The following is a 27,317-nucleotide window of genomic DNA, read 5'->3' on the forward strand; positions in this document are numbered from 1 at the left end:
ACATCATCATGGGCCTCAATCATGGGCCTATATATATATATATATATATATATATATATATATATATATAACATCAGGCCATATCAAATGGGCTGAATCATTGGCTGAATCAAATGGGCCGAATCAATGGGCTGAATCAAATGAACCGAATCAAATGGGCCGATTTAATGGGCCGAATCACATGGGCTGAATCAAATGGGCCAATCAAATGGGCCGAATCAAATGGGCCCAAACCAACCACACCATTCACCTACTATTAGATATCATTTTAAAGCATTAATTCAGAAAAAATGAATTATATTCAAGGATCATCTGGACCAGACCACAAATGGCAATGGTGATAATGATTTCCACAGTTAAATTTCTAGTAAGCCCACCATAATATTTATTTTCCATCCATACTGTTCATAAGGTCACAAGGACCTGAACAGGGAAGGAAAACAAATATTATATTAAATCAAAACTTCTGTAACCCAAATGGGTCTCAATGGTGGGCGTTCAACTCCACTGCTTTTTGTAATGTGGTCCACTTGATATTAAACCTGTCTTATTTTTGATCTCAGCCTTAACATGAGTTGACCAATGAATAGACGGTTGGGATGAATCACATATATCAAGGTGGGGTCCTCCCACGTGGCTGCCCACCAAAGAATAAACGGTTTGGATGGAAAGCATCCCTCATGGGTGGGGCGTTGACCGTCCAGCAGATGGACGGTCCAAAACCCACTAAGTGAATGGAAAATACCCATCAAAGTGGGGCCCATAGCTACGTTGGATGGACGGCTTGCATGCATCAAAGGGGGCCGTGTGCACGTCAGATGGATGAGCGGTAGGGATACAACACAAGCATCATGGTGGGACTGTGCATGGCTCACATCACGGTGGACTCCACCCGTAAAATGGATGGACGGTGCAGATATATAAATCATGGTACGGTCCACGTAGTGGCCCATTGCAATATATATTAAATAATATAATATTATATATTACATACTTGTACAGTGGCAGGAGGTGCCTATACTCACCGTCTAGACCCATCTGGACGGTGCAGATTCCATGTAAAAGGTGGGTCCCACATAGGAGTGGCCCACCACATCATTTAGTAATATAATATATTAAAATATATAATATTATATATATAATATACAATACATATATGTATATATGTATGTGTGGGTATGTGAAACCGTGTGAGTGGCAACGTCCAATCCAGTGTCCAGGGACGCTGGACGGCCTGGATAAAAGGGGGCACACCCCACTAGTAGGCCCCACATGGACGGTTTGGATGGCCCTTCGCAATATGGCGGCCCCACTCAGGTGGGCCACACTTGGATTAACCTGATATTTGTGTTTTTCCTTCGTTTGGGCTCGTCTAAACGGACTGCCATGTGGGCCACTCAGTGGATGGCATAGATAAAATACATACTTCATGGTGGGCCACACACACACGCCATCCATGCAAGAGAGAGAGAAAAAGAGAGAGAGAGAGAGAGGAAGAGAGAAACGGTGAGATAGAGGGACCCCGCCACTATGGGCCCCTCTCTACATTGCATATATCAATGTGGGTCCTACAACAAGTGAGCCCTAAAATTAAAATTAATGGTGGATCACTCACTTATCGGCTCTTTCTTTAGCTCCTTGGACTCCTATGCTCATTGTCTTCAATTTTAATGGAGGTAGATGATGAATGAATGCTTGAGATGGGAGATGAGTGAGTGGGAAAGTGGGCCATACTTGAATTTGAGAGAGAGCTTGGACATTTGGAATCTTGTTGCTTGGGAGATTGTTTTGAGAAATGAGAGAGAGAGAGAGAAGTGATGACATGATAAGGGATGGAGTGATGGGTGATGAGTGATGGGTGGAGTGATGGAATTGTAAGAAAGGGATGGGTGGAGAGAGAGGGAGAGTTGACTTTGAGAATGGGAAAGGGATGGGTTGCTTATACTTGTGGTATGGTGTGTACTTGACTTGATTGATTGATTGATTGATTGATGAGACGTGTTGTAGAGATTCTCTCAGAATTTGTAACGCACGACGTTTTTTCTTGAGGTGAACGCGGGCCCACATCTCATGGCCTGGGTATCGGATCGGTGCGCGAGTCACGGCTTTGGAACCGCGGTGACGGCGCGGTCGCAGGGGTACAAGTTTCGAGTCGAGTCGATTCCAATATGCAGGACTCAGCTTAGGATCGCGCACAAACGTTGGATACAGGTTGAGGGTTACCAGAATTCGACCGGGAGGATCGTGAAAGCCTGTGGAATGGTACGGACTATGATACGGGCCTTACAATTAATTATAAGTACCTTTTTTACTTAAAAATATTTAACCACTTTAGTTAATTTCTTAGCTCTTCAACTTTTTATAAGTGATTGAAGAGAGGCTTAAGAGTTACCAAAGAGAGGAGAAGGTGATGAGTAGGTTGTTTACTAAATATATTTATCTTCTTAATAAGTAGAAACTAAGATAAGTTACTTGTGACATAAGTAACTTATCTTAAGCAACTTATGATCCAAACAGGCTATTAAAGGCATGTTTCATTGCTGAGGAAGTCATTTCCGGATTTTGTGTTTTGGAAAATGTCAAAGTTGACTCGAGACTTTTTAGACAAAAAATTATTTAATTGGTACAGTTGTTTTCTAAAAAAATGATTAAAATTTTATTCTGTTTTCTTAAGTTTTTTATTCCTTGGCTAAACGCCGCCGTAAGCTTTCTAAAGGAAAATTCGAGGAATGGAATTCATGGGCAATATAAAAATAAACTAAAATGTATAAAATTCAAATAAAATATACAAACCAAATAGAGTTTTCATAAAAATCAGATAGCTCATAGATTTAGAAATATAAAAACCAGCAACCAAACACCCTCTTAAATGAGCCTGATATGGATTGTCCAAAAATAGTGCTAAAATCCTAACTGAACTTTTCTCTTAAACTATCTCATAAACTCTTCAATTGGGAAGGAATTTTCCCTGTCCCTGTACTTGCATAAGAAAAACTGGAATATCATTTTTTCTGAAAAAGAAAAAAAGACAAGGCCAAAGAGTAGACATTCCATCACAAAAAGATTTGAGGCACAAAAAGCAGATGAGGCTACTGTTTGTCTACTGTTCTTTGTTTTTACATGAATTCATAGAAAACTGCACTGTAACAATGGATTCCATGTTTGTTTTAGTATATCATGTTCTAGATTCAACAAAAACAAAAAACGTGTATTATAGGGGAAAAAAAGTGCATAATGTAAGTAAAGTGGTCTGGAGAGTTGGATGCCCAGCTTGATTGGTTAGCTGCAAATGCATGTCAATTGTGGTAAATAACCAATGATGATTTACTTTGATATTACAATGGTAAAAAAGTTGGCAGACATAAATTTTCGAAAGATACTCACATGGGCTCAGTAAGCCCTACCATGATGTATGTACTTTATCCACTTCATTCATTTTGTGGATCATTTTAGGGCATGAGTTAAAAAATGAAGCAAATCCAAAACTTCTGTAGCCCCCGAGAACTCTTCAACGGTAGGATTTCCATCCTCATTGTTTTTTGTGGTGTGGTCTACTTGGGCTTTGGATCTGGTTCATCTATTGGCTCATCCTCTAAAATGATCAGATTGGTTTAAGAATCCTGGCTTCTGACTAATTGACATTTATTTACGGAAATGAGACCATTGGATTTTTTTCATTTCAAACATCTAATGATTAATTGTACACCAATCTGATAATTATATGATCAGATATGTGTAATTTTGAGTTTATGATACATGTAAACTGGGACCCATGTACTTGCACGCGGCGTGTACAATTTCTCAGTGGCTGAGTGTCGTACATCATTCTCTTCCAGAGTAGCAAACATTCGTCTACAGCAAAAGGGTCTATGGGGTCGCATCTTGTAACCTCTATCATTTGTTCTTTTCTGAAATCCAACTCCTATCTCTTCTGAAAAGAAATGGTGGCCAGGACTATGCACAGCTCTGCAAAGAAGACTGAATTACATGTGCCACGCATGCACGGCTATGGAGACCATCCAAAATGTAAGGACATTGTACATGAGCATACCTCGAAATTCACACCTCTCAAGCAATCGTAGCCATCCAATTGATTCTCTAGGACTGAAACAGCCTCTACTATATACAGGGGTGGAGGTCCCGGTGGTGACCAATATGGATTTGCAGCTTTACCGGAACAAATTTGCAAACCTTGCTTATAGGTCCCAGTTTAGATGCATCATAAACTAAAAATTACAATTATTTGATTATTTGATTATTGGATTTTTTTACTATTCATTGGACAGTTAAAATGAAAAATATCAAATGGTCCCAATTCAATAAACAAGTGTCCACCAAGCAGAGGTTAGGATCATTCAATGGATCTGATCATGGAACCGACTTAGCGGATTTATGATGCAGGGAAGAGTGTTATATGAAGAATGGGAAGATCACGGTCTTCCTCATGTAATTAAGACCTTAAATTCACAAATTGAGTTCTTAAATCCACCAGAAGTAAGAGAGAAAATTTGAATATTTTTATTGAATAATAATTTAAGATTGTTCGATTCCATCACTTATATAAACGATCCAAAATACTAATTCCAATAGAAATTATCAGAAATAACAAAATCTCTACCCAAAGTTAAATTTACCAAAAATAGAAATAACATTCGTTCCTTACCAGAGCATTGTCGGTATTATTACAAGCAACTTCTAGAAAAGAAGAAAACTTTGATCTTGATATTAAAAATGTGCCTTCTCGCAAAACGAAAATGATCGGATTTGATTTTGATATAAAAAATGTGCCTTCTCGCAAACTGGACGTCTTCGACTAGCATAGCAGGCGGTTGACATCGAATGTACAATTACATAAAGATCGATTGGTTATGCGTTTCATGATGATGCCTATATGAAAGTTACGGTGTTTTACGGTCAACACTTCAAATGGCCATTTATCCTTACTTAGAATAATTTTTTTTTGAACCAAACATGTTTGGGCCCAATTTACGACATGCCCAAGTTGGATTGGGCCGGATTGTGACAGACTACTTCCGCTTTCGTTCGAGCTTTTTTTTTGGTTTAGCTGTGCTAAGAATACACATGCAGCCCCTCCACATCAACTTCACAATTTAGTCAATTTAATTTAAATTAATGTATACTGTAAAGTATGCTTCCTGAATGCCTCGCTATCAATATTATGCTTCATAAGATTGCATGATATCAAATAACTCCCTTCTATTCCAAAGAATTTCCAAGGCTGCTGGGGCATGGGTTTTCCTGATTATTATCATTTTTCTTATTTTCTTTTTCTCGTGGCTGGGGTGTGGTTTTCTCCTCTGCTGTCTTTTGTAATTTTTAGGCTACTAGCCTATTGGGATAAATAAATTTTGCTTATATTCTTAAAAAAAAGGGCAATGACCTGAAGCTCTTCCAAATTGCAATATGCTAACAACGAATATTTGTCATATTACTGGACCATTGCAGTAACTTTCTCTTAAACCATCTCTCTTTGTGGAACACTGATACAGCTCATCCCACTGGATGGCTACCCAACCGTGGAAGGATGTGATTTGACTCAAACATCGTGTCGGGTCCCCCCACACTCCTGGCTTGTCTGTGTCATAATTAGAAGCAGATAATGGTCCCTCTGTCATCCTTCTATCTGCAGCACCATATGGCACCTCCATTGCCTTGATCAGCGATGGATGCACATGTTCAACCTGCCGATTGATTGGCCGTCGCCTGGCCTGATTGAGTTCTATGTGGGTCACTCTCTCTTTCATGCTTGCTTGACTTTGCGTGACTTAACATTCAACTGGAGTTTCCGTGTGAGTGCTTCAACAGACATCTAGAGACAAAAAATACTCCACAGCCCATGTTACTGCAGCAAAAAAAAAGAGAAAAAGAATGTGGGCATGTGGGCACGTTTGGCACTTTGTATTTGAAATACGGTGGAGTCTAAATCACAATTACCATAGAATCAAAGGGATTCAGAGTCTTCAGTTGTGTTTGGCAGCATGTAATTAGAATCCTGAGAATTTAAAATTGTGTTTGGCAGCATGTATTTCGAATCAATGAAATTTAACCTGAAGTTTACTAAGCAAATAATCTTGAATACCTCAAAATGACATACACGTACGTAACAAGTCTATTAAAATATATGCTTTTGTTAAAAATCAGGTAATTCCGAGTCTCAGTTGGCCTACAAAAGTAACCCCACCAATGTTATTATACAAGCAGATAAAGATACACAATGCATGATATAAATGGGGCTAAATGTATAAAACCTGTGGCCACAGTTCCATAATCACTGTGGGGCTAGCAATCATTGTGTAATGGAATCCAGGCCTAATCTTGGGTCCCTGGAGGTGCAGCGCACGCTGTTCAAGTGGGGACATGGACCCCAAATCTCAAGTATTTAGATAATGGGCCTAGTGTCTAGATTTGGGCCCGGTCCTCTTTCTCAGCCGTCGGCCGTCGGTTGGTGATAATGAGGAATAATCACTGCCCATGGACCATTCAAGATAAGGCCCACATACAGAACACAAGCTGTCATCATATTAGGTCTACGCCTCACTGGTTGGCCCAGGAAAAAGAAAGCCCATAACATGAAGGCCCAGTACAAAGCCCACATGCTGTTCACTTTCCCAATCCTTCTACTGGAAGAAAAAATAAAAATTCCATCTTCCCATTATCATCTTTGTTGGAGGTGGCACACCACACGGAAACCACCTGCCGGATTCCTTTGTTTCCATTTGGCGTGCCGCTGCCAGTGAACAGAACCATCATTAAAAAGAATATTCAAAAGGCAGTTTGCAAAACCCACTGATCTGCGGTCTGCTATGAATGTTTTATTAATCTTCATGGAGCCCCAACAATTGATTTTCCGACTGTTGGAGAGAAAATGCCCTCAAATGTCAGCACAGAGCTATGATTGTGGAGCAAGGGCTTTTGGAGGATTCAAATTACCTTTAAATCAATTTCCTCTCAATTCCTTCCTGCCAAACGCCTTCCCTCTCAAACTCCCTCAAATATGCTGAAACTTTATCAAATAAAGGTGCCAAATGACGAGTTGTTGCTATTCAATTTGGACATAGCCACACATGCAACGAATGGCCTGATTTCGTTCATGTATGTGTGAGTATGTAGGTGCCGGGTGTGCTAGACTTGTATTCAACTCGACTCAAACCAAATGCCTTGTGAAGATTAACTTGACTTCTCAAACAGCAATTGACAATACTATTCAATTTGGACACACAGCCACACATGCAACGAATGACCCGATTTTGTTCATGCATGTGTAAGTATGTAGGTGCTGGTGTGCTAGACTTGTATTTAACTCGAGTCAAACCAAATGCCTTGTGAAGATTGACTTAACTACTCAACCAACAATTGACAAGGAGATCATGTGATTTATGAAGGAAAAAGTTAGTCATTCCGATGCATCCTTTTGCTTCGAGGAGAATGACCTTTTATCACGACAGTGATCGCTTGATCATGTTTGTCATGAAAATAACATAAAGAAGTAAAATAGAAATTTAAAAGCTGAATGTTGATTTTATTAATATGAATATAGATGTAGTAAAATCACCATATAAAAGTAAATAAAACAGAAAATGTTACCAACGACTATGGTTTGACCTAGTGAGCCAGCTGGCTGTGGACTAGACGACCTTCTAGACTTGAATGGTCACGAGACGATCGCGAAAACCTAAACAATCATGAGATAGTCATGGTTTTGGTCAGTAAAAATCGTGGACTTGGGAATTTGGAGGGGATCCGATGACGAAGTACTAAATATTTATTTAAACTAAACTGACTTGCTACAGTGATGTATTGGATATAAGCAGAAGCTAAACTAAACAATGTTAAACGATCCAAATTTTCTGGAGCATGTTGCTAGACAGAAGTAGAGAAGTAGAACGGCTAACCTATGATAAGATAAGTGTCATGAAGGACGAAAGGTTGATAGGTATAGGCAATTGAATCAGCCCAGCCCAAATGCAATCCTAGAATGTATCATGGGTGTATTTAAGTAGCCCATTTATAGTAGAATCCATCCGGTGGCTAGTTCAGATCATATTAACTTCGTACAAAGCTGAACTTCGACGACGCATGTCTAGTGATCCACCCAACTACTACTGGAGCGGAAAAGGTCTAATTACCACTATGATCCTATGGTTAGGATAGTCATGAGGCATGATAAATGGTTTATATCGTCTAGAGGCAGCTTAATAGACAGTGCGTATCCTCTCTTATCTCTCTTGATTTTCTTTATGAAAAATCTCTCAGATACATTTACCAAGGAAATGCCTCCTTTAAAAGAGAGAAAGAGAGGATTGGGAGAACTTTGGACATGATATTAGGTGTCTACATCGAGTCGAACCGAGTCGAGCTGGACTCAGCTTAGCCACTAGCTGATCTCAGCTCGAACTCGGCTCTGCTCAGTCCTTGAGCCTGACTGGTCAGCTCAGCTCGGTTTGGTCAGTAGTTCGGGCTGAGTTCGAGCCAAGATCGAGCCGAGTTTGCCATTGAGGCATTTTCACAAACACCTGGACGGCACTTTCAAAATCTCACTGTATTTGAGATAGCAGCAATGGGTTTATAGGTATTTTATCAAACACCTTCTAAGCAACATAAAAATCAAGAAAAAAAAAGAGTGTTGGTTTCGTATACATACCTTCCTTGCCACCCGCCACACTTCTTTGAGTCATTTCAACAAACACTTGGTGAGCAACATCAATATCAAAGTAACTGAGTCACCGAACTGGTTTGATCCGAGTTTGATTCGAGCTAGGGCCAGCTCGAACTTGGCTCGAACTCATTTTCGAGCTCAAAAAATCAGCTCGACTCGTCTCGAACTTATCTTCAAATTGACTCGAATCGAGCTTTTTCGAGTCGAGTCGAGCGAGCTAACCGAGCTAGTACATGACATAGCTTATCCTTATCTAGGGCTGTCAACAGGCCGGGCCTAGGTAGGTCTCTGCCCAGATTTTGAACTGTTTCGGGCCACGCCATCAGGCCGGCCCTATTCAAAATTCTGAATTTTCAGGCCCAAGTCCAGCCCATTGAGACCCCTATCCTTATCATATCATATCTCTCTCCCTTATCATAATTCTCTTTATCATCTATCCCTAACTTGAATTTTGAAAGCAGGAATTAGAAGAAAAAAGATATCCAACTGGAAATATTCCGAGTCTCTCTCTCTCTCTCTCTCTCTAACTTGAATTTTGAGAGCAGGAATTAGAAAAAAAAAGAAGAAAGGATATCCAACTGGAGATATTCGGAGAGTTAAATGGTGTTGGATCCACCAACTAGGGGTTGCCCACAAGTAGGCTCTATGGCCCATATCCAACACTATGTTGAGCCCATCGTCCAAGATGAGCAACATACTTCAAGATGAGTAAAGATCTCTATTTATCTGTTGGAAAGGCAGACTTGGAAAAGTATATATATATTAAAAAGGAGAATCAACAGTTTGTATTCAGAAGGGAGAAGACCTTGAATCAGAAAGCTATGATCATCCCATCTTTGTGCTTTTGCACTACAGCAGTAGGCCGGTTAGATGAACCTTACGAATTCACCATTACAATAGTCAGTTACATTCAAGGAAAATTAGAAAAAGTAAAACTCTCAGTTTGTGTTTGTGGACCAAAATGAACCGCAAACTGATTTTTGTATACTAGTTTTTTGCTCACTCCATTTCGTGCTCTATGAAACAACAAATGACGCTAACAACACAATGTTGGATATGCTATTAAGATGACTAATCAGCACAAGTGCATGGAATATTGAGAATTTTCTTACTAATGATTTTCATGATCAATGACTCAAAAAAGGCATATAAAATAAGATGAGCAATCTGGGGGAAAAAACAACATCATGTAAAATAAAACCTTCCATGAGTTTACACACATTATCCACTGCTTCCATTTCTCCATTTACCTTCCCCAATGGGAAGCTTGATGGGCACTTGCTAATATTTCCTCTTCCTTATCTTGAAGCTAGAGGAACGGATAACATCATCATCAGCCTTGAGCCTGGCCTCAAGAACATCCATAGATTCTGGTTTAGTAAAATAGGTGAAGAGTAGGTAAATTCCATCCAAGTACTTGTTGGTTTCTCCTGCCTTGTTCTTCTTCTTGATGCTGTAGGCCAGAGGTATGACACCCCTATTAAACACCTCCACATACATGCCACCCCCAGCAACAAGCAGCTGCATAAGGCACCACAACAGATTTGAATGACTCGAAGGGACTATTTGAAAACACATGATTCAGAATCTCACCTTTGAAGCAAGTGGAAAACAGTTTCTAGAATTCACTTGATTCAATAAGCCATAACACTAATAGTACTGTGCTAATTTTCATAAAAAATTCAGAACACATGGGAAGCTGGGCCGAGATAGCCCTGGAAAAATTTAATACAACCTGGACGATACAAAACCCAATAATTACAAGGATGCCCAAGAAATCAACAGACAAAATACATTCTTTTGAACTGCTCACATTCGACGCCCAATCACCCATTCCATAACATCCAATTTCGCTTTCCTGAACACTTCGGTTGGCAGAATAAAAGAACCCAGAAATCCCTGAACTAGACAGAGTTTATACGGCAAGTTTCATGGATGAGCTTTGCTAAGCACAGACGCATGTGCAATAAAACTCATGTAGCTGCCACACGTGGTAGCATGGCACATAGGTGCAACATCCAATCCATCCATCAGGTTGGTCCGATCTTCTACATGTTTTCCTGAAAATAAATCTGGTCCAGTCAGCATGTGGGCCCCAATATTGGAAACAGGAGGATGGATTAGAAAACTTAGCCAAGTTTTCTAGAGCTGTACATTTGTTTTGCAAACTGTTGCTCACCTGACCAGTGGATCAACCTGATTCTTGGGCTTGGGCATCAATTGTGGTGGGTTCATTTCTGATAGATGGATTGGATCTCAGACCAACTGTGCCATGCTGGCACACGTGTGGCATGTACATGAGCTTTATTGCACATGTGCATGCGTTTGGCAAAGCTCTTCATAGATAACATAAACATCGGTTCACATTGTCCATCCACTTAGTTATAACTTATATTGGTGATGAACTGTGATCTTTCCAGAGTTTCATGAAATTTCACCACAATGGGTGACGTGTTTTGCCAATATTGATTGATGCAAGATGGCAGGCCTCCCAACACCCACTGAAAGGAATTCTCATAAATATTGATGTTGGTGTTTATAAGAACTTTACAGAGTCAATGACAAACCTGTCATACCAAGGAGAAAGGGCAGTAAGATGTTTAAATTGTTCAAGACCTGTATTGGGTTATTTAGATAACAATGAACTATGACAACTGAAATTTATACATGACTAATGGTGCTTGTAGAAAGATAAAGATGATCTAGAAAAATGAATGTGTTCTTGGAAAGGACTTCCATTGTTATATGTGATGACGCAGTGTGCAGGGCAATCCGTATGGTATAACGAGTGAAGAACTCCTTTGGTAATCAGCATGTGATGGCTGAAGTTTCTAACTCAGGCAATCATCACTATCATATCTTTGGGAGCAGATTCAGTGAGGCCCCGAAGTGGCGAGATTTGATTGGGCCATATGACGCTGTTAGAGATGAGGCCACACAAAGCATGTTTGGAAGTGGTTTGATCGAGCGTGTACTCAATCCATGTCACACAGGACTGGACCAGTTAAAACCTAGCCACATCAGGGCCTTACCGAGTTCGGTGAGGCTGGGCCTCACCGTCTGCTCCCCATATCTTTGCACATTCTTTAGGCAGGTAAGCTTCGTGTACTAAAATATTGCTTATGCTAAGTTTGCAAGATTCAAAACCTCATATGGATTATGCACTTGGAAGGAAGGTTGAGATGAAGCAAAGAGGAAAGTTCAATTCACTCTCATGCTAAGAGAGAGATTCCATATGCTCAAAATATCAGGGTGGCCTTAAGGGATAAAACAAAAGGACAAAAATATTATCCCTTGGAAGCATGCAAAGACCAAATAAGTTTCACACATTCACTGAGGGTAGCATGCATATCACAAACCATGCGTTTAAGAGGACTTCACAGCCTTGTCTAACATGCCACTCTGTTCAAATTGAGAAGCACCAAATGAAGGCCAGATGCCATACTGCCTTATAATAGCATTTGGCTGCATGAAGAAATGGGCGATATGATGAGCCCCAGGGAAGATTTGCAGAAGACTATTTGAATAGAGACAATGACTTACTACTGTTCTGTTTTCTTTCTTTCTTCTTGTGTCCTGAAAGTTTTAGCCATGCTGATTATGGAGTGTTCATGGTTTTACAATAGGCCACAAACCCTAATCAGAGTGTGCTTAACCAGTTCACATCTTCAGATAATTCAGCACTAGTCAAGGCCTTCTTTCTATGTATTTCAGCATCAAGAAAAAGCAATAGAAATAGCAAGTGATCATGCACATATAGAAATAATGCGCATGGTGCGATAATATCAAACATGAATGATCATTTATCAAGCTCTTTCTCAGAGAGCAACAAGAGATGCAGAATCGGACATGATAACCCCAGAAAATATAAGACACGGGTTCGAAAGATGGCGAACACAAAGAAACTAATTATAACGGCATATAATCCTAAGTACTCCTTTTGAAATCAGTCTCCAAATTACACGGCAGGATCGTTCAATGATAAATTTACATATTCTCGAGCATATAAATTCTCTAAATCCTACGATGGAGTCCAATGTCCAGACATTCGTAGAACTTTGAAGTCATTTAGAGATATGTAGGGACTTTAGATAATATAGTATAAAATTCTTTCAGTAGTAGGATCTCTATTATTGAATGTTTATTATCTACCAACTTGTACACAAGTGTATGCATGTGTTCTCTCTTGTATATATTCCCCTTTATGGGTCCTACAATAGAATCAATCTTTCCACCAGTGCTCTCCTCTATTTGACATTCACTGTCACTCTAACATGGCGTCAGAGCAATTAATCTAGGTCATTAATCAGTGAAGTTCATTGTCCCTAATCTCAACTCTAATGAGACCATTGGACCTCCTTGCTCTGTTCTGGCTACCAATGTGTTGATTTGATCAGCACCCATGACGGCTACCCATTGTGGCAATACCACCACCTCAGCATCTCTGAGCTCAAGTTCTGTTCAGATTAGATCTCAACACCATCCCTGATCATTGAAGTCAATCCCCAATCTTAGCATCGAAACCATCACCACCACTGCCAAACACCATCTTCAACCTTGTCTGACCCCAATCACAACCATCACTACTGACCTCTGTTTGTCCCAAATCGCAAACACCGTCACCGACCTTTGCCCAAACCCAATAGCAAACACCCACCCAATAGAAGACCATCCTCTCCAGCCCTTGGCATTGCCTTCACAACCTGAGTCCAAACCCAATTGCAACCACACACTCCCAAGTAATCTCATTGCAAGCGGAAGACATGGTTCAATATTCAACTTCAACAAATAACGTGGACATCCATCTCTCCTCTCCAATACCACTCTGTGGGGAAAACATGGGTGCCCTTCGTATTGTTTCCAATCCAATTTTCATGAGCGAGCCAAGTTCTAGTTTTCCGATTAAGATCTAGTATCTCTGTTTTTGGAATGTTTATTATTATGCAACCTTGTAAATATTTCCCTTTTTCGTGTGCATGTGTTCTCTCTTGTATATATTACCCTTTATGGGTCTGCAATAGAATCAATATTTCCACCAATTCTCTCTTGTATTTGGTATCCATTGTCAATCAACAGATCTCTGAAGAAGAAAAAAGGGCCTCTTTTTATTCAACCTGAGCCTCTATTCTTACTAGAGAGGTAGCTTGATACTCTTGCAAAGTGTGATGGATGATGCACAGGCAGTTAGAAATTACAGAGAAATTGCATTCATGGCATACAAGTATCTCAAGGTAAACCGCAAATTATGGGCACCCGTTTAGATGTATCGCAAACCAAAGATTACTCACATTTGGTTATCTAACTATTAGATTGCTGGACATTTATTGGATGGTTAAAAATGAAAAATATCAAGTGCTTTATTTCAAACAACAGGTGTCCAAGAAACAGGGGTTAGGATTGTTTGACCAATCTGATTTTTGGATTGTAAGTTAGCTACAGTGGGCTCCACAATTTAGCCAGTTTAATTTGAGTTAATATATGCCAAGTGAACCATTTATGAGTGCTTGCATATCAAGCATCATATGCAGCCAGAGTATCAAGTAACTCCCCCCTTTTTCAAACATAAGAGGTCGGATGAGTGTCACATATGTAATAAACGTCACCACTCCAATGAATTGTAATAATGACATACATCATCATCATCACCACCATCATCATCATTTAAGTGTTATCCCAATTATTAGGTTTGGCTACATGAATCTTGTTATGCCAATCCATGCTATTAACAGTCATACCTTCAATTAGACCATAGGTCATCACGTCATTCCTAACAATTGTAAGAATGGCATATACACTAACCAATCTGGACCGACCAACTGGTAGGCCACATCATTGATGGGCCAACCATGTAAATTTAAGCATCCTATCTACAGTAATTTTTCTGTACCATTGATAAACTTTTCCGGACTTTTAAAAAACGGTGATGGAATGGATAGTTATGAGCTTCCTATTGGCACCATTTTCAGCATTTGACCCATCCATACAATTGCGTACTGATTGCATGGTCTGGATCAATTGCAATGTGTACTACTAACGGTGAATAAATTCCTAAGAAATGGAGTTTCAACATCGTGCTGCCGCACAATTGGAACTATGCTACGATTACATTAACACCACTAGCAACACAAGAATTACAACAATGCCAGTAGAAAGCAAGATAGTTCATCCATCCAGACAGAATATAGAGAGAAGGAAATCCAAAGAAATTGCAATTTCTCTATTCTATTTCATAGAATTACGGTACCTCTTCATATTTTTGGGTGAGAGTAAGGCGTTCGTCTTCGGACATGTCTGGGCGGAGGACGGCCATCGTCTCGTACTGGCGTAGGCCGGGCGGGCACTGAGGCTCTTCCTTGTCCTCGACCGCGATGGCGGGACCGCCCGAGGAAGGGGGATCTCTGTCGTCTTCTCCTCCTCCTTCGAAGAACGAACCTGAGAAGTCTAGGGTTAGGGCGCGGACAGAGAGCCGACGGACTCGATGGTTTTGAAGACGTCGGAGAGGGCGGGCATTGATGGAGGAGATGGCGGAAAATCGAAACCCTAATGAGGAGGAAGATGGAGATGAAGAAGAAGCAGAGGAGAATGTGGAATTGCAGAGGAGTTTTGGGGAAGATAAAGAGGCCATCGCCATGAAAGAGAGAGGGGAGAGAGAGAGAAAGATAGAGTATTAGATTGACGTTGATAACGGGATAAGAAGGCAGAAGGTGCGCACGAGCGAGGATCAGGTGAGCCAGGGGTAACAGCTTGGTGGGCGAGGCGCTGACCGTGGGGCCCATCTAGATGCATGTGTTATATATCCAGGCCGTCCATCCGTTTTACCAGCTTATTTCAGTGCATTTTCCCAAAAAAGAGTCAGATCCAAATATGAAGTCGACCACAACACAGGAAACCAGTAGTGATTGAACGCCCACCATTAAAAGCTTCGTTGGGCCCGCTATAATGTGAAGTTGCCATCCAACCTGTTGATCCAAAACTTTTGTGATTCCCAATAAGTTATTAATGGCAGGAATTCAATCCTCACCCTATAGTTCACCTGACGTTTTTTTATCTGCCTCGTTTTTTATCATTGCCTGAAATGAGCTGGAAAAAACGGATTGACGGCGTGGATATACGAAACACATCGAGGTGGTCAGGGCCTCGGGGACTGTTGCGCATTACACGGGTAAGAGAAAAAAGTTTGATACTCTGGTAGGGTGTGATGAATGATACGCGGGCGCTTATAAAACACTCACAGTAAACCGTGTAAATTATGTGTCCCATTATTTTTCAGGAACAATGATTACAGTTATTTGATTATCTGGCTATCGGATGGTGGGCATTTATTGGACGGTTAAAGATTAAATCATGGTTGGTCCTATTTCATCAAACAAGTGTCCACGACTAAGGTTCGAGTTCCTCGACAATAGACTTTGATACCGTCACTTTAGACAGTGGGTTCGACAATTTAGTCGGTTTAAAATTAAGACAATATACACCACGTGTACAATTGCCTGCGTATCAAGCGTCATGCTACGCTAGAGTATCAAATAACTACACATGGAAGTATTGTGTGCTAATGAACTCGAGGATAAGAAAAACATACTCGGTTTGTATATGGAAAGCTCGTTGTTCAGCAATCAGGAACGTTGGCCATTCGGGTTCCACCGTTGTTGCGCTCGGCCCAAAAACTATGCTCAAATGACAACCCATTAATAATACAAATTCTGACCTGAAAATAGACAGTAAGGAAGAGAGGTAGAGCACTGGTATACAATTCAATTGAAATATGGCCGCGATCTTCCAATCTGGTAATTTTCAAGGCATGGACCATCTACAATGTGGACGAACAGATGAATTGTTTGGAACCCTGAACCATGGTATGCACTGAGTGCACTGGATACAGTTATGATGAGTGTCACGGTCTGTAGTGAAGTAATCCGGACTATTGTTCTGTCGAATCCAACGGCTGATGGAGCATGTGTCAAATATAAATCCCAGATTGAGAGATCCTGACCACAAATATTCGGACATTTTTCAGTTGAATGTTGTATTTCTCTTCTTGATCGTCTATTCAACAGACCAACAATCTGGATTATCGAACCATGAACCCCGTCATAGTAGAAAACCCGTGGATGCCTCACTCATCCTACAATGCCTCCGCGGAGATGGCACGGTAAAGCCATCGCCTAGATGACACGTGGCAGGGAGATGTATCAGTCGAGGCCGTCCATCTGGTGGTCTCTATCATGGATGGCTGATGTTTTAGAAAAACACGCCAATTAGATAATCTTGTACGTTCACTTTTTTTTTTTTTTTTTTCCCTTTCTTTCAGTTTACGGTAATGATGTTAAACCGTTAGATATTTCATTTTATACTGTCACTTCGAAGGCCACCCATCAGACGGCTAGAAACATCTGATCCATGTAGATTTGAAAAAGTTTCCATCCACGACCGGGGTAGCTAGATGGACGGTCCCTTTGATACAGCACCCTGCCACACGTACATACTGAAGGGAGTTGACTCTACCATATTGCCGTTCAACTGCATCTACCGTCTCGTCTCTCTCGGTATGCATACGACATACCCTCTGCGGTGGATGTATTGATACTCCGGAAGTGTTATGGTTGATAGACGGGCACTTGAAAACTTTCCATTTACCCTACTTAAATCAAACCGTCCAAGATGTGGGAACTACTGTACATAAGTAATCACCGCAAAATCAGACGGACTTAGCAATTCTGTACTCTGCTCATATTGAACCATGGCCCACTAGCTATTGGACTAGTAACATGGGCCCATGTCAAACATGTGGGCTTCGAGGGTCATCTTAAGCCCAGAACTAAGTGAGCTGGACTCGGGTCAGGACCAGTTCAGCGAACCCAGTTACAGCCCTGTTCCGATCCATGGTAAAACGACTAGCACCAAGGCACAAGGAGAGATTGGAAAGGCTTTTTCACGGCACACATGCGAGATTTGGTCCATTCATCAGGTGGCCCAACCTTGATAATGGCCTAACCTAAAGAGCAGCTCAAATAACCACTGGTACAGGGCACATGTATGGGAGGAAGATCAATGGCTAGTAACCGCATGAACAATATATATATATGTTCAACTTACATGTGTAGCCCACCTGATGAATAGATGGGCTAGTTTGTTTGTCGTACCTGATGAGCAGCCTGGTTCTTCCACACATGCCTCGAGTTCACACTCACGCTGCCATTCACCTCTAAAGTATCTCCTCGCTCGCTGTTTAGCAACTCTTGTTAGTTTACAGTGGGAGCACTAGTTGTAGTTATATGGGGTGGGCATAGGCCGACGGCCCACCATGTAGGGCGGGGCTTGGGGTCCTAAACTTAGCCCAAGGGCTAGGCCCAGGCTTCAAATCTAGGTTCTGTGTCTAGCTGGGCCAATGAGGAAGGATCCATCCACGCCTGCTGGCCTAGTGGTCATCATCAAGTGGACCACCATTCCCCGATAATGAATGAACCTTTTAAAGGCACTCACATGGGTTCGATGTGCCATATATATGTCTAGTTTAATGACATTTGTAGCCTGGCCCAACCTTTTTCAGCCCTTTAGAAGTAGGGCCAGGCCAGACTAGTGCCGCATGGGCTGGGCTGGGCTAGGTATAACCTTAGCTCGCCCACTAATACCCTATAACTCCGTGGAGGTTTTATAAAATGCTGGGCCCCACAACAATGGAGATGCTTGGTTTTCAGTTTGAGCAGGTGGCGCCCATAATTCAGTGATTTATGATTTAGACGGATGTGAATTGCCTGTAATTCAAGGTTACATGAATTTCATGTAATCTTAACGTGGCCCGATAAAATAACAGTGTATATTAGTGTTAGAGGTAGTAACTAAAGTGAAAAGGACAAAAGCCATCTCAGGCAGAGAAATCTTTGCTTTTGGTTGCAGGCCCCACCCTCGACATGTGCACCAGATATCATTATCACTGCCCCACGGTGGATTGCATCCACAAGAACAATAGTCAACATTCAACCGGGAAAGACCGAATTAATATTCAATGGGTAGGATTTTCCAAGGTAGAATCCATTGATAGAGTGGCCCATGATATTGACGGTTCCTACCACATGCCCAGCTTGTACATGTTGGAAACCTGAGTAGGCCTTACTTGTACATTGTGAAACATGAGCAAGCTGTGCTTGTCCTAATACAACTAGCTTCACCGTAGGCCTGCAATAAATCTAGCCGTTTGGACAAGTGGGAAACTCCAATCGCTCATATAGACTTCTTTTTCTTTTTTCTTTTTTCTTTTTCAAAAAAATAAGAGGTGTTATTGCAACAGCACAACACTGAAAAAAGCAAACAGAAGGGACAAAAGAAAGGAAAACCTGAAGAATTACAAGGCCCACTCCCTAATGAAATAGAACACTTTTCTATCAGTGGCTCCAATAGTTTCACATGTCTCTAAAATAACGATCGTTCCTTTTTAAACCAGATTCCTCGTAAGACTGCCAACATGGCATTCCACCAGTCCTGAATATCTTTGGAAGCTGGCCGCCCTGCATGCCACCCCAAAAAGAGATTCTCCACGCCACTCATCTAGACTGTTAACTCATCATAGCTAACACTATAATTCCAATTATCAACTTGGAGCATAAACACTTCGGTCAGGTGATGCTATCTTATCCATGGCTTTTAAGATGCACAGTTACAACATTTAGAGGAGAAAGATCGATCGTCTGATCGGTGCATACTGGCCTGCCAATATTTACCTAGAACGAACGGCGGGTCCACACCAATATTTGGATAGTCTCACATGTCCAAAGAAAATGGGCTTGTTTGGATACCGACATGGGTATAAGCATGAATCACTATATTAAAAAAAGAGTAGTGTTGTTTAAATAGCAAGTGAAAATCCGATGTTTATTAGAAAATAGTCAGCTCTTGTCTTGCAACATCGTGGATATAAGTCTATTGATCATACAATAGAATGCCAAGGGCTTGTTTGGCAGCATGGATTTGAAATCCTATGAAATCAAGTGGATTTGAAATCATAGCCAAAAGATGGTAGCTCTCTGGGGAGATTTAAATTCTCTCAGCAAAAAACAGCAAATCCCTACAAATCCCTCCAATTACACACTGCCAGACCAGACCTAAGTTATCCTTGCAATCCAAGCAGGAGAAAATTTCACATAAAATGAAAACAGATAATTTTCTACTCATGTCCAAATGGGCCCAATTGTATTTTGAGCCTATGGAACAACTAGCTGACCTATGGATTTCTCAACTCTCATATTATCATCTTGCATGTGAGTAAAGCAAGAGCTTGAAAGCATCCTTCGTAACATGGAAGAAAGAAAAGAGAAAAAGAAAAAGGGTCAGAGAAGATGGAAGGGTGAAACCTATTCTGGCTTTGATCCTTGTACTGGTACTTTTGATCAAGTATACACATGTTTCAACACAAGTAGATAAATGCCTACAGCGTACTAAATGCTCTAACCCTAATATGGAAAAAGAAGAAGAAGAAGAAAGAGGTGGCCATGACTACCATTGACATTAAAAAGCATCTCTTTAGTGCCATGTACTTCATACTCAACTTAGGGACAGTTGAAACTTAGAAATCCCATGTTGGAGCTCCTGTTCTTATGGGTTGTGATGAGTTCCACATATGTACCCACGTCATGATGTTGCATTACAAAACGCATACCTCGTTTATGTGGAACTTGTGGAACTCATGTGAGTAGATTTGGTTGCATACATTAGGACAAGCGATCTACCTATTGAAATTGGTGCAATTTGTGCTGAAACATGGGATTTCGATCAATCGTTGGAAGCCTCGATCATATTGAGAAAATCTTGATACTCTGTTTTGTCTCTGAACAATTTTAAACATGTTCAATTGATCGAACATGGAGGCTCAATGGATCGAGATAATTCAAAAAAATCATGTTAGCTCTCTGAATATGTTTTAACGTGTTCGATTGATCGAACATTGTGGCATCAATCGATTGAAGGATGCTCGATCGATGTTGATTGATCGAAAGTTCAATTGACGGTGCGCAAAACTTTCACATAAGTGCATGATTTTGTTTATAATTCTATTTCTAGCTAGAGTTATAAAAATGGGTGTAATAGGGAATCAGGGTATTGAAAACTTGTTCTAAAGAGAGCTAGGGTTTGGAGAAAGGGGATTTAGGGTTTTAACTTTAGGATTTTGATTGTAAGTTGTCGTCAATCACTTGTAATTTTGTTTTCATAGTGAATTGCTTCTTTCATTGTGCCATGGTTTTTTCCCATAAGGATTTTTTTCATGTAAATGTTATATTTTCTGTGCATGCTCGAATTTTATATATATGTACTAGTTTGATTCATATATGGGTGACATCTGGGTGATGCTTCCCCGCCCAACGAGTGATATCAAAAAGATTCGGTTATCAAGTTAAGGTTTTAAATTGAATATGAAGACATGACATAGGAGGAAACGAATGTTAAGTTTGAGATGGAGAAATTTACATGTAAAAATAAATTTGAATTGTGGAGGGTGAAGATAAAAGCCATTTTAATTCAGTAAAGGTTACAGTAGGTACTTCTTGTAAAAGTGAAGCGTCTTGATATTATGGGCAATGAAGAGTGGGATGAAGTAGATCAAAAGATAATTAGAACAATCCAATTGTATTTGACAGATGAGGTCTTATATAATGTCATCAGCGAGACGACTACCAATGGATTGTGGGCAAAGTTAGAGAGTCTCTACATGACGAGATTGTTCTCCAACTATCTGTTTCTAAAGAAGTAGTTTTACAATTTGAATACGGTGGAAGGGACAGATCTCAATGAACATATAAACAACTTTAATAAGGTACTTTGCAAATTGATGTACATGGAGGTGAAGATCGACGAGGAAGATCAAGCTCTAATTCTGTTAAATTATCCTCTAAAGTCCTATAAGAATCTTATAAACACTTTATGTCAAGATAGAGAGACCATTGATGTTGAAATCGTTATCTCAACCCTTTGTTTAAAGTAGTTGAGAAATATGAATGGTGGTAAGGGGTCCTCTATGGATGCGTACTTGGTTGTTAGAGGAAGAAGTTGTGGGTGGGAGAAATGAAATTCACGATCGAGGTCCAAATCTAAGGGTAAGGGTAAACTAAAGTGCTAGAATTGTGAAAAAATCAGACATATGAAGAAGGACTGTAGGTCTCTTAAAACCTAGAAGGATGAGAATTAGATAATTATGTAAGGGGCCCAATTTAGCAGAATCCTGTGAAGGTTTTGGTGGTTGCGATGTATTATCGGTGTCCAAAATAGGACACTTCTAGTAGGAGTGAATTTTGGATATGAGAGCTTCGTACCACATGACTCCTCACCGTAGTTGATTCACCACATATCGTGAGTATGATGGTGGCCTGGTCTTATGGGCAATTATCATACATGTAAGATGATTGGAATTTGATACGTTCGTATCAGAATGTTTTGTGGGGTGGAGTGTACCCTGACCGATGTGAGGCACATTACAGATTCAAAGAAAAATCTAATTTATCTACGGGTTTATTAGGATGCAAGTTCACTAGCGATGTTGGTGTCCTAAAAGTTTTTAAGGGGGTGTTGACAGTTATGAAAGCACAAATGATAATAATCTCTACAAGTTGATTGAGAATATTATATTGGGTGGAGATGTAACATCTGTAGTAGAGTTCACGTCAGCACTATGTGGCATGCACACCTAAGCCATATGAGCGAACGCGGTATGAAGATACTACTAAATCGTAGTTTAATTCTTGGTTTTAATTTTTTTTGGATGTCTGCGAGCATCACATATATGGTAAACAATCAAAATTGTCATTTAAAATTGAAAAGCATAGTAATAAGGGACCATTGGATTATGCGCATTCTAACATATGAGGGTCGTCGCTTGTGATTTTTAGAGGAGGGTCATCATTCTTCTTAACATTCATTAACGATTGTTATGGATTTATTTCATGAATAGTAAATCCGACATGTTTTCCACTTTTAAGTCTTGGAAGGTTATGCTTAAAAAACAATCAGGGCAGCAGTTGAAAGTATTAAGGACGGATAATGACAGATAATTTACTTCAAATGAATTCAATAATTTTTGTAAGGATGAGGAGATTATGAGGCACAATATAGTCAGACACATGCCAGAGTAGAATGGTGTAATGAAACATATGAATCAAACTCTTTTGGATAGGGTCTGAAAGTATGTTAAGTAATGCTGCATTGGGTAAGGATGTATGGGCTGAAGCTGTTAATATGACTTGTATTTGGTGAATCTGTCCTCATCTACAACTATTGATTATAAGATTCCTGAATACGTATGGAGTGGTTAGGAAGTAAACTACTTAGAGCTACGTGTATTTTGTTGTGATGCTTACTCTCATGTACCGTTGAGGGAGATAAACTAGACTAAAGGGCAAAGAAGTGTACCTTTGTTAGTTATGGTGATGGTGAAGGGATGCATGTTTTATGGCCAGACCACATAAAAAATCACAATGAGTCGGGATGTTAAGTTTGATGAGGGTTCCTTATTCTATAAGGATGAACGTAAGGAAATGGAGAAATCGGCAGTGATTGATGTCAAAATAGATGATGGGTGAGACACTTAAAGAAGTCGAGGTATAACGGACTATGTCTTGATATTTACAAAATTTGAGAAGAAACTGGTAAGCTATATGGATGCTGATTATGCTAGAAATGTTGACAATGAAAGGTTGATTTTTGATTATTTGTTTGTATTGATGGGTGGAGCGATTAGCTGGATGTCAAAGCTTCAATCTGTGATTGCTTTTTTCACGATTGAAGTAGAATATATGGCAGTGATTGAAGCATTTAAGAAAGTTATTTAGTTGGGAGGTATGATGAATGAGTTGGAACTTCAGCAGGAGGTCGTGCCTATGAATTGTGAGAGCGAAAACGTAATTAATTTGGTAAAGAACTTGGTATATATACTATTTTCAAATTAAACAAATTGATGTATGTTATCATTTTATTCGACAGATATTAGAAGAAGGCAATGTTACTCTTGAGCATATCCACATGAGGAAAAATCTGATGGATATACTTACGAAAGTTGTTCTTACAGATAAGTTCAAATTCTGTTTGACCTATCTAAGCTTGGAGGAAGGATGAATGACTATAAAGTGTGCACAAGAAGCGATGATGAGCTATAATGAAGACAATTAAAGATATATGAAGCAACTTGAAATAGTGTAGCATAAAGATTAAAGCCATGATAAAGATTATTGAAATCGGTGCCTTCAGTATGTGCTAAAGAAGGGAATTTCGATCAATTAATGGAAGCCTCAATTGAATCGAGAAAATCCCAATTTTCCTAGTTTTGTCTTTGGACTGTTTTGGGCATGTTCGATCGATCGATCCTACATGGAGGCTCGATCGATTGAGATAATTTTGGAGAATCATATTAATTAGCTCTCTGGATACTATTGAGCATACGTTGATTGATTGAAGGTTTGATCGATGGTGCGCGTAGCTTCTACATAAGTACATAGTTTTGTTTCTAATTTTCGATCCGGGGTTATATAAATAGATGTAATACAAGATTACAATATTGAGAACTTATTCTAAAGAGAGCTAGGGTTTGGAAAAAGGGAATTTAGGGTTTTATACTTTAGGATTTTGATTGTAAGTTGTCCATCTTTTGTAATTTTTTTCTATAGTAGATTGTTTGTCGCTTTATGCCATAGTTTTTTCCCGCAAGAGTTTTTCTATGTAAATTATTATGTTCTCAGTGCATATTGATTTTTTTTTTTAATATATATCTTTGTGCTTATTTAATTCATATCTGAGTCACATCTGGGTGACGCTTCTGCGCCCAAAATTACCTACATTCACATGCCAAGAAGCAAAGGAAGGGGAGATTTAGTCCACCTAGGAGGGGTAATTTGATATTTGATGTTTGGTTTTTGATCCACTCATGGAGCTTTTTGACTAATGAACAGTGCAGTTCTTTAGAAATGTCCCACATGCTCTATATATAATCTGGGAAGGGTGAATTGGGTGTTTTCCCACCAAAAGATATATGTGGTCACTTGTTAACATGAGTTGAAACTGGAATCTATTGTCATGTAGTCCGAATCTACTGTGCTTAACTATAGGTTTATCTCATTCATTACAATTTTCCACAGGATTGCTTTGGGAAGATATGTAGTTGGATTAGCAGTAGTGTGGTGGGCGTTGGAGTAGGTATGTCATTAAAGAATATTATGCCCTTATGAGAAAGAGTGCACAAAATCTCAATGGACAACTCGGAAGGTGGAAGTTACTTCTCACTTTTAAGAAGTCTACACACAGGTGACGATTACCCAGATTTGGTGACAAAAGAAGAGCACTTTGTTCAATTAAAATAAAGGGTCGTGATTCATGAGGGAATGGAACTGTCAGGCAAATGTCACATCAAAAAGCCTGTCCATTCATCAGGAAGGGCCCGTTTGGACACCACCAAATAAGTTACTTTTTCTACTTACACCATTAGATAAGTAACTTATTTGAGATGAGTAAGTTTGGTTTAAAATCAATTATGAGTAACTTTTTTTACTTAAGGTTACTTAATCACTTCAAACCAAGATAAGCTACTTAAGATATAAGTAGCTAGCTTATCTTATAAGTAACTTACCACCCAAACGCCCTGTAGTGTGCATTATCAATATGTAGTATACAAAAATGGGGGTAATACATTTATTAAACGAGCCACACATGTACATTGATTTTGTATTATTTAACCTATTTTTTCTAACTGTCCATTTTTCTTATGCAAGTTTGGCTTACTTAATTAGCAAGCGGACATTATCTTTAGCCAAAGGCATACTCATAGTGTACCCTACCTGATAAGTGGCCTTGATCTAACACCTGTGCTTTCTGCTCGGGTCTCTGAAATGTGTTTTGCTCCCTCATGTAAGGGGCCTCATTCAATCACGTTCAACTATGAAAATAAGGGAGACTGTAATGGCAGTATCTTTCATTAAAAAATCGTGAAATCTTATCTCTATCAGTTGAGAGAGAGAGAGAGAGAGAGAGAGAGAGAGAGAGAGAGATCATGGGCCATCATGAATAGTAAGAAGATATTTTCAGGTGGACAAGAGCTGAATAAATGAATTGAAAGATGATGGACACTACGAGAAAAAGGGAAAGACAGATGGGCCACCTGCACCATGCAAGACACATTACTAACTAATAAATAAAAAAATAAAAAATAAAAATAAAGGCTGAAGTGGACTTGGTTTTCAAATCATTTGAATAAAGATAAGCATCAAATCCAAGTAAAGAAAAACAAAAAGGTCACAGTGGTCTATGCATATGATTTCTAACTGAAGCTTATCTCCTCTTCGATTGACGGCCACGATAGCCCAATTTCTAAATGAAGGAATGAGTTCAACTAAGACCATGATTTTTAAAGTGACGTTTTGAAGATCTGGATCTTCAATTCCCACCCAAATGAGATTAGTGGTTGTATTATGCTTATGAATAATATACGGTTAAACTGGTTGCTTTGGACACGCATTACAAATCAATCATTGATCTGAACCGTTCATTCTAAGGCTGACTGTAGATGACGTTTCAAGAATTACACCTGTTAGACGATCCAAACCATGTGATTAATAGCACGCAAAAATGAGCAGTCATGATCGAGCAACATGAGCCCATTTAAAATTTCTCAGACCGGGCGGGGCCCATTGACAGCAATAGTTGGACCAGGAAGTGGATTACCTACTGAGTAAACTCTGTGGGGCCCACAGTGATTTATGTAGTCTCATCCACCCCGTCCGTCTGTCTTACAGCTCACTTTAGGATATGAGCCCAAAAATTGAAGCATATCCAAAGCTCAAGGGGACCACACCATGAACAAGACAGTCCACCTATCAGATAGGCCATTGTTCACGAATTTTCCATAGATGGAGCTTTCCATATATAGAGAGATCCGGGTCAGTCCACCCATCAGATATTCCACAGTTCACGAAACAAATGGATGGCTGAAAAAACTTGATAACATTTTGCCAGGCAGTATGCTTGTTCCTAACAGTTGTGGCCCACTTGAAGAGTAGATCAGCTTGTTTTTTAGCGAAAAATCATCTGCAATATCAAACACCTCTAATGAACGGTCTGGATCTTGATCCTTTATACCAGGCTAGCACATATGGTGTTGTGTAGATGGTATCTCTTGTACACGTGCGCGCGCTTACTGCTTCACGATCAACTACATGCATGTGTATCCCTACATGTATATCCGTCCAATGGGCTAGATCATAAGTTAGGTCCACCCACCAAAAACTTCCAACCTTTCGTGAGTGCGAGTAACATCCAACTCGTCCGATAGGTTGTCCACATCATGAGCATCACCTTTTGCAAAAATCAGCTTGCATACAACAGTGAGCACGCAGTTAGAGTTATATGTGCTCTTCAAATGCAACATGGTCATAAATGGCTTCTTTTGGAACTTGGTCATAAATGGCTAATCTTAATTAAAAACTTGGATAAATTAATGAATTATAAGGATTTCTTTTAAAATTCTTTTTTTGCCTTTGAGGAAATCATGCAATAGACAGTGTACCAAAAGAAATCCTTATAGTCCATTAATATTAATATTCCTTGTACACGTGTGTGGGCTTACTGTTTGACTCCATGCACGCGCATCCACACATGTACTTATTTGAGAACT

At 39.8% G+C, this 27,317-nt stretch overlaps 1 protein-coding gene across 1 annotated transcript; it reads right to left on the reverse strand.

Annotated features, from left to right (window-relative positions):
* Positions 1 to 9,762: 9,762 nt before the first annotated feature.
* On the reverse strand, positions 9,763 to 15,348 carry LOC131241177 (small ribosomal subunit protein bS6c alpha). The gene is made up of 2 exons (XM_058239889.1): positions 14,922 to 15,348; positions 9,763 to 10,198 (listed from the first exon to the last, which is right to left on the reverse strand). The coding sequence occupies exons 1-2, from the start codon at positions 15,306 to 15,308 to the stop codon at positions 9,959 to 9,961; spliced, it is 627 nt and encodes a 208-aa protein (XP_058095872.1). The 5' UTR covers positions 15,309 to 15,348; the 3' UTR covers positions 9,763 to 9,958.
* Positions 15,349 to 27,317: the final 11,969 nt, after the last annotated feature.

The sequence above is a fragment of the Magnolia sinica genome, chromosome 3 (assembly GCF_029962835.1).
Source record: "Magnolia sinica isolate HGM2019 chromosome 3, MsV1, whole genome shotgun sequence".
In the NCBI taxonomy this organism is placed as follows: Eukaryota; Viridiplantae; Streptophyta; class Magnoliopsida; order Magnoliales; family Magnoliaceae; genus Magnolia; species Magnolia sinica.